The sequence below is a fragment of the Uloborus diversus genome, chromosome 10 (assembly GCF_026930045.1).
Source record: "Uloborus diversus isolate 005 chromosome 10, Udiv.v.3.1, whole genome shotgun sequence".
NCBI lineage: Eukaryota > Metazoa > Arthropoda > Arachnida > Araneae > Uloboridae > Uloborus > Uloborus diversus.
Genome location: NC_072740.1, coordinates 9002993 through 9012544, shown reverse-complemented (window position 1 = coordinate 9012544; position 9552 = coordinate 9002993). Strand labels below are relative to the sequence as shown.

The following is a 9552-nucleotide window of genomic DNA, read 5'->3' as shown; positions in this document are numbered from 1 at the left end:
TTGTTCACTTTACAAATGTACGTATTATTTTAAAAATGACTCGTATTCGCAAAGTAACAACAAACAAAATTCGAAAACGCATTAATTCTTCATTATATTCGAAGTAAAACAGTTCGAAATATTGCAAAAGTAGTTCATTTATCCCTAAGCACTGTGTAATATTTAATAAACGCTTTAAAGAAGAAAATCGGATGGAAAATAAGGTGAGAAATGGTTGCCCAGCAAAGTTAACAATATGCGATTAGAGATTTATAATTAGAATACCTATGAAAAACCCACGTTTGAGAGCTGTGAAAGTTTCAGCAGAATAGAAGGAAAAATTTTCCTTCCAATTTCACCTGCAACTGTTCACCGTGTTTTCAGAAAATGTTTACTTAGCGTGAAAGACAGAAAGTTTAGGATTTCCTTCGCAAAATCAATGATAAATTAACCCAAAACGTATAGAAATACACTGCAAATCTTAAAATACTTTTAAGTCGAACAAATGTCTTAGTAGCACACCTTTTTTTCGGGAAAGAAGGTGGGAGGTAATTTCTTAGAAAATTATAGAACACTTGTCTTCTTACAGCGCGATAACGATGGCCAATTGCAACCTTTCTCAGTGTTGGTCTGAAGCCTCATCCCCAAAAGACGCATTTAGAATCTTCCGATACCACGTGATGGGGGCGTGGCCAAGTCTCAACTAATGAAAAACGGACAATATAACAGAACCTGGATTCAATTCCCACCAGTGCCCTGGATGTGACTTCCTTTTTTTGTGTTGCAAATATTTCCTGCGTTGTCTTGTCTGTTGATAAACTATAAGAAACAAAAATGGAAAAGTTATCCTTGTTTTTATGGAAAAACGGAGGCGAGGCGCTTAGCACGCTGTCCTCTTCGATTGAGAAAGTGAATGCTTCCTTATGAAATCTGAAATTATAAAGCAGAAATTAACTACTTTGAAATTGTTATTTTTGAACTGTTGATAATTTTATCCACCCCAAATCAACCAAAGATTCAAAATGTATCAATTTATTAAATGAAATTAGTAAATCTGGTGATAAGGAATTTCTATTTCTATTTCTATTCAAGAGTCACAACTGACTTCAACTGTATTTTATGTCGAGGTCTGCATACTAGTGCCTTGCCTCCATTATTTTATATACCGATAGATGGCAGCACCATCACCGGATCGAACAGTTAATGAGAATTTAGAACTAGTCCAAGAGCTAATAGCTACCTGGTACTAGCACCCCCAGAGGTATCGTTTCACTTGGAGGACATTGAGACCACGAGCATATTTAACGTCGCCCAGTCCCCTTTAATGACGACGGTGGGTCTTCGACCAGCGGGGATCGAACCCGAGCCCCTCCGGCCCCGAGTCCAATGCCCTACCGATCAGGCTACCACGGCCCCTGGTGATAAGGAAATTTTTGCAAATTTGATCCTTAGGCCACATTCGGAAACTGGCACCGGTCGCAACGATGCCACCGCAAGCGGTCGAAACGGTTGAATCCCTAATAGGGAAGTTGCAACCTATTAAATGTTCATATTTTGGCTATTGGATATTGTTAATTGACCCTCAAAACTAAAAAATTCACCATCGCCGAATTTTAAAACACCGTGGTTGATTTTTAATGAATTTTTAAAAATCCACGCGCAAAAGTGCGCGCTTCTGAAACGTCACGAGCCTACGTCACAGGGCGCGAATGGGCAGCCTTCCGCCGAAGATCCCTTGTTTTCGCTAGGGACATTTTGAGCGCGCTGATATTTTTATTTTTTAGAAATTCAATAATCCTTTTGAACACACTATGGAGGCTGGATTCGTTAAAGCACAATCTAAATAATCTTCCTCAAGTAACACCAATGAGATATTCGAATATTTTCGAGAGGATGAGAGTTTAATGTTCCAGAAACGCGAGGAGTTAAATGCGAGGAGAAAGCCTTTTACGTTCCGTCTTCGAAGTCGAATGCGTGACCTTCGCTTCTCCCCTATCGGAAGAGGGGATGACGTCACTTCCTATGCCATTTGACGTCACAAGAGCTTGAACTTTAAAAATTAATTAAAAAAAAAACTACTTATCGTATCGCAAAAATTTTTTCACCTATGATGTTCATACATGTTACTCTATCATATAAAAATAAAATTAAAAAATCGAAAACTTCCCCATTGAAAACGTATTGCGACTCGGTCGTTTCCGAACGCTTACGGTGGTACCGGTCACACCGGTGCATGTTTCCGAATGTAGCCTTATTGTAATGATGATCGAGGCTTTATCTAAGACCTGAAGTGAACTGAAACGAACTTTGTATAAATACGCTGATTGCTTCCAGTCCCCTGTATTTTTCTTTCGTAATGGCTCGTACGAAACAAACTGCAAGAAAGTCAACAGGCGGAAAAGCTCCACGGAAAACTATGCTGACGAAAGCTGCACGAAAGACAGCAGCTCCAGCAACAGGTGGTGTTAAAAAGCCTCATCGGTACAGACCAGGTAAAAATTCTGTTGTAATTAATCCAATAACTACTGCAAATTGTGTTAGAAGTAGAGTTATGTTTTGCAGTACCGCTAAAAATCTTCTTTAACACTTTTTGGTTACACACAGACTTTCTTTAGTCTCCTGCATCAAATATTATTATACTAATGTGTTCTGAGCCGGCTACACCATAGCACGATACTGCCGTGTACAGGTAAAGGCCAGCAACTGCAAATTTCTTTTTTTTTTTTTGGCATCTATTGTACGTTATCTTTATTGTACAAGCTCGCTTATTTGGATTCCGCTGAAAAAAAGGAGCGAAAAAAAGTCCAATTCAAACATCTTCCTATTGTTAGTATTGAATCCACCACACATTTCTTCCAATATCTCAAACTCATTTCTGCAGATACTGCCGTTTATCTGCACATGGCAGAATACTATACTGTAGGAAGGTATAGCGTAGTATCTGCAGAATTGAAATTATGAAATATTTGAAATTTTTTGGTTTCCGTACTCATGATAGGAAAATGTTGGAATTTGAAGATTTTTCCTTGTTTTTTTTCAGCGGAACCTAAATTAGCAAACTTGCATATTAAAGCTAAAGTACAATAGATGACAAAAATGCAAAAAAAAAAGTGACGTTTTCAGGATAGAATACCAGCTAAGAATAAAATTCTCTGCAGAATTCGGCTGTATGAATTCAGAATTGAAAATATGAATTAAATATTTACAAAATGGCACGGAAGTATTGATTTTCAATGTACGAGGCCACTCTAGGTATAAATGAGTAACTTCTTATAAATATCGTAGCTAAGTTTGAACGGTTAAGTTCACTTTCTTTTCATCATTAACTGTAAAAGCAGCAATATATGTTGGAAACAAAACTAAGACTATTTTTTCAGCTTTCAAACCAACCTTTTCCGATTAAAAAAAAAACGCCGATGTGACTAGAGTATAGCGTCTGTAAATAAACAGCTATTTTAAGTACTTTGATAAAACTTGTAACTACAGGTAAGTTTAATGCTTAAAAGCACAGCTAGACATAGTATAGGAAGCATTTCTAGGGGGGGGGGGGGCTTAAAATAATTTTAAAGTTTGATATCTTTTCTTGATGATAACGTTTCAATTAGCTTTTGCTCGCATAGTGTCTAGAAAATAACTCAGTCCGCGTCTTAAATCATAAGAACAAGTATAAGTAGCTATCTCTTTCCGTAGTTTTAGTGATGACAAGAGTTTTTTTTCGTAAAACTTTAATAACGCATGCAGGAATCTTTTGAAGTACTTATAAAGGAACATATATGTAGCTATTGTTATAAGCAAAACTGACCTCACGTTATTGTTTCTAAATAGTTTTCAATTTCATGCAATATACCGACAGCCCAGTTATTCCATTAAGAGACTGCAGTTTCCTCCATGCTACAGACTGTCTGGAATAGACAACCGTGTTGGAGGCGTATGTTTCAGCTTCAACGAGATGACATGTGCCCCCCGCTCGGTTTTTGTCTATTCCAGACTGATGAATACATAACAAGGGGCGGAGCAGCAATCTCTGGATTGAATAACCGGGCAGTCGGTACATTGCCATGTAGTTCTGCCTAAGCGCTGGATTAAAGGTGCTAACTTGCTGCTTAGTTTTAGACTCTTTTACTGTAAAATTCTACAACATCTTACTTGAATAGAAGTGTACACTATTTTCAAATGTTAATCTAGTCATTACATCTATGAAAAATGTACATTTAACCGTTTGATAAGGCTTATGATTTTCGTAGTGCTCTTTTATGGAAACTATTGCATTAAAAATCAGATGAATGGTGCACATGTGTGCTGACGAGTATGAAACCAGCTCAAAGACTTATGAGAACTGTGTGACGATCATCCAGATCATTTGCTTCTAATCAGACTGGAAATGGAGACCAAATTCTGCTTTTGCAGGAAATTCGGGATGGATAACGAAACGTTGATTTGCTAACACAACATGTTAAAAACCGGCTTAAGGAACTTGATGTAATGGTCACATATGTAGCAGCGTGAACTGTCCACACAACTACATATTTTTTGCCGTACTTCATGCTCTATCCAAAGTTTGAGCGTAACTTGACTACTGTGAGTAGCATTACCCTTCAATGGTACACATTACCCTAAATTAACGTTGCAATTAAATAACTATGCAAACATTGAGTTTATGCAAATTAGTCAATTGCAAACTGTTTACGCTCTGGAGTTGGAACTTCGTTATAACTTTTGTAAATTTGATAGCTACTATTCATATTTTTCCTTTAAGCGAGCGTCATTCCTCTATTTTCCCCTAAAATCATACCGCACCTCAGGAAGGAAAGTGACACAGCTCAGAATTAGGGAGAAACGTTCTAGTTATCGATTTAAAATCTAAATTTAATGCTCTTTCTTGCCACAAAACTCGCACAAAACTTCATGACCGGTGCATGTTGGAGTACAAGCGATAAAACTAATGCTAACACATTAAATTTTTATAATCAAGAAACATTTCTAAACCTTAAGCATGCATAATTAATTTAAATAACAAAAATTAACCATTGAACATCAGAATATAATTTTTTACGAGTTTGTAATATTTGAGACTAAAATCTAAAATTATTGCATAAAACCTTTATTTTCTCCAATGCTGTTTTTACTTTAGTATAGTGTCCCTTTCCTAGCCGTGATCGATGCGTTAGAAGGAAAAACATGCATTTTCAAACTATCTGCAGTTTAGAGAATTTCATTTTTTTAAAGGTTATATTTAAAATAAGTTACGAAAATGCTTGGAAACAAAACTAAGACTATTTTTTCAGCTTTCAAATCAACCTTTTCCGATTAAAAAAAAAAAAACGCCGATGTGACTATAGTATAGCGTCTGTAAATAAACAGCTATTTTAAGTACTTTGATAAAACCTGTAACTACAGGTAAGTTTAATGCTTAAAAGCACAGCTAGACATAGTATAGGAAACATTTCTAGGGGGGGGGGGCTTAAAATAATTTTAAAGTTTGATATCTTTTCTTGATGAGAACGTTTCAATTAGCTTTTGCTCGCATAGTGTCTAGAAAATAACTCGTGCAACAATCGGACACTGTTTGTTATATGGAGGTACCGATAGCAGATTTCAATGTAGTTCTGGTAATAGATTTGGGAAAGCGAGATATCTCGCAAAGAGACATTACCCAAAGTCCACCCTAAGCAAGGTGATTATAATCTACGGATCCTTTTTTAGCAAAGGGAAATATTCGAGCAACTCTTCGAGTAATTTTGCAAGTGGCTGGATGGTTCTGAATTTTTCATAATACTCGACTTTATAGTATTTTAACTCTGTTCCCTAAACTGGAGGACTTAAAATTGATAATAGCTAGCATAATAACGAATTCATTAACCCAATATATTTCAGTCGAGGTTTCCTGGGCACTAAAGCTTATGTTTGAATCGGACAATTACTATAATGCAAGTAAATCGTACGAGATATTAATTTGTTAAATCAAAATGAATGTTCTTTTGCCTGCAGATTTAAATCTTAAATGCAGTATAAGATTGCAGTCTTCGCTTGTGTAAACGGACCTTTTAAATTTTTGTCTAAGTCAGACAACGTTGAGATGCTCTTTTTATCCATCACCAAGATTCAATTTTCAACTTTGAACCAACGTTTAAGCCCCGTAAAAACTAGTTTTATGTTGCACCGAATTTTTTCCAAATTCCAAGATTTGATCTTACGACATCAAGAGCAATCTTAAAATTCAGACTTTTACAAAGTTGACTGGTAAATTTTTTCTATTTCAGGTACGGTTGCTCTGCGAGAAATCAGACGTTACCAGAAGTCAACAGATCTTTTGATTCGGAAATTACCGTTCCAGCGGCTGGTGAGAGAAATTGCTCAAACCTACTGTATTTCCTTGAGATTTCAGACATCTGCTGTTATGGCTTTACAAGAAGCTTCTGAAGCGTATTTATGCTCAATGTTCGAAGACACAAATCTCTGTGCAATTCACGCCAAAAGAGTAACAATTATGCCCAAAGACATGCAACTAGCTAGAAGAATACGAGGCGAACGTTCTTAATTGATTTTAGTTTCTAAAGCTAATTATTTTGTAAAATTTTACCTATTTAAATTGTTTTTGATAGTCTTTCTCCTTTTACTTGCTATGCTTTTCTAGCAACAGAACGCAAGTTGTTGACATTTCGTAATTTATAACATAACTTTGACATAGTTCTTAACTATACATAAGAATTTTGTAATCTGATGAATAAAGTATTTTAATATTTAAATATGTCGAAGTGCTTAGATTGAAAATTCTATTCAACTTGGAAGTTTGTAAAAGTTTAAACTGAGTTTAAGCACTGTGCTATACATTTTCAGAGTTTTCTTTGAATTTTTAAACAAAGCTATTTGTGGGGTGGGAGTCTAGTAATGACACTTAACAGGCAGTCCCACTTACTCAAATCTCGAAACTAATATATTAAACATCTAACATGGCGATGAACGGTAATGGTGTTCACTTGAGCTGGTAAGTACAGTAAAACCCATCCTAACGGACACCCCTCTTATGCGGACAATTTTTAATTCCCCGATTCCAAGTAATATAACATTATTAAACCCCTGTATTGCGGACACCCCTCTATTGTGGACAAAAAAAATTGTCCCGTTAGTGTCAGCATTAGGGGGGTTTTACTGTATATTATCTCAAAGGGGAAGATCTTGATGAGACGCAACTGTGCGATCACGCTGATAATTTCTATCATTGTATGCGATTTAAACTGAAATATGAAGCTTTTGAGAAAAATAAGATAACGAAACGTGGTTTTGCTACCACAGTGGGGAAATTAGTCGTGTAAAGCCTCATGTCGTCTTCACACGCGCAGATAGTGTGAACGGTAGACACAACGACGTACTTGAGTTTGGCCGTACTTAAATGCTGTATCCAATTTTTGAGCGCAATTATCCTAATTATGTTTTAATTAAACGAAAAAAATTTCCTAAGTTTTAGTGCAAATTAAAACTGTTTGTTTTTGAGTCATACCTGATAAAAATTATTTTTGCATAAATTTGCCTAGATATTATTTTCTAAATATTCAAACATATACTATCCCACAGTCAAGTTTCTCTCCTTTTTAAAACAAGCAGTAAATATTATTTCTGTTGGGTACACTACACAACGTATCTAATGCAACAAAATTAGACTCAATTTTTTTTCTTTTGTTTCAATTACAACATGATTCAGTTTAAATTATTTTCATTGAAGTAAAGATGAATAGTTGAAGAAATAGTTCTAAAATTAGTACATCTTATCGATTAAATTAAAAAATTTATAAAATTAGAAACTTTGAAAATTTAATATTTTATCATTACGTGAAACCTGGACAAAAGTATAAACTCAAAGGTAAAATATCCAGGATTATGAGAAAGCTTCGTTCGAAAATGTTAATTTAACGCCATAGAATGGATAAATGTTGTCATGGGTGATTGTTAAGTTTTGTTTTTGGAAATTTAGGAGAAACATATAAATGCACCGCTGGACAAAATTATAAACTCATTTTTTTCCATTTTTTCAATCCTAATTTAACTCAGTTAAAAAAAGTTTTGTTCCAGTTAAGATAAATAACTCTCTCAGCATGGTAAAGCAGGATTGGCGTTTCTTAATGGAAGACAGAACTCTGAAAATTACCAATTAATACTGGAAGATCATCTCTTACCTTTTGCTCATCCGATTCCTGGAGGTAACTGGTTATTTTAGCAAGATAACGCGAGTGTACACACAGCGGAAAGTACAAAAGAATTGTTCAAGCGCTGGGGTATCAAAGGACCAGCTCGTAGTTCGGATCTTAATCCGATTGAAAATCTTTGGGGGACCACGGTTCGCAAAGTTTATCATGATCGGCACCAATACCAAACCAAAGAGGAATTAAAAAGGGTAATACTTTCAGCATGGAACCATATGCCACTGCAGCTGTTGGAAACTCTTGTGAAATCTAAATGCCCAGCCGCATATTCGAGGTAATTCAGAAAACTGGGGGCCCAACTCGTTTTTAAAAGTTTGTAGCTTACACTAATAGCTAGATTTCATGCAGTGTTAATTTTTAAAACATTTCAAATATTGATTTTTTTTCAATTTATCCATGTTAATAACAAAGTAACATCTTCCTAAATCTATGCTTTTGTTTTACTGAAGTAATTGCAAATGTAACTTAATTAAACTCAAAAAAAAAAAAAAAAAATTATCAGCTTATAATTGTATTTATGCAGTTTGTAATTTTGTAATTCAGTATTGGTTCATTTTTGGATATTAAATGATTAAGTATTTGAATAAAATTCTATCAAACTTCAGAATTTCTTACTTTTGAGTTGATACTTTTGTCCAGGTTTCATGTATTATAAAGATATTAAAGTTGAGTTTTTTAAATTATTTATTTTATAACGTTTATGAGTTATACTGAATTTAGGACTACTTAGTCAGTTATTTATCTTTACTGGAACAAAGTTTTTTTTAACAGAGTTAAATTAGGATTGAAAAAATGAAAAAAAAAAAGTTTATAATTTTGTCCAGCGGTGCATTTATGTTTCTCATTAATTTCCAAAAACAAAACCTTTAGCAATCGCTGATGGCAACATTTATTCATTCTATGGCGTTAAATTAACATTTTCGAACGAAACTTTCTCGTAATCCTGTATTTTTTACCTCTGAGATTCTTTTGCCCAGGTTTCAAGTAATAATAAAATATTAAATTTGCAAATTTTCTAATTTTATAAATTTTTTAATTTCATTGATAAGATGTACTAATTTTAGAACTAATTCTTCAACTATTCATCTTTACTTCAATGAAAATAATTTAAACGGAGTCATGTTGTAATTGAAACAAAATTTTAAAAAAAAGTCTATAATTTTGTCCACCACTGTATAACTTGCACATTTTTACCTTAAAACTAGACTTGCAAGAGTAGATGGCAAAAAAATTGTCCCTCATCAGTGTTTTACTAGTAGTATTTAGTAATGTTCTCACTCATTTTGTACTGTGAAAAGAAATTAATTGGGACTTTTCAAGAGGTAAATCTGAATTTTAATTTTTGAGATTATTACCGAAAAAACTTCCTGATCTT

General features: G+C 34.4%; 1 protein-coding gene across 1 annotated transcript; it reads left to right on the top strand.

The window, feature by feature from the left end:
• Nucleotides 1-2335: 2335 nt before the first annotated feature.
• On the top strand, nt 2336-6517 carry LOC129231299 (histone H3, embryonic-like). Its single transcript, XM_054865587.1, has 2 exons — nt 2336-2471; nt 6240-6517. Exons 1-2 carry the CDS (start codon nt 2336-2338, stop codon nt 6515-6517), a joined length of 414 nt encoding a protein of 137 aa, XP_054721562.1.
• Nucleotides 6518-9552: the final 3035 nt, after the last annotated feature.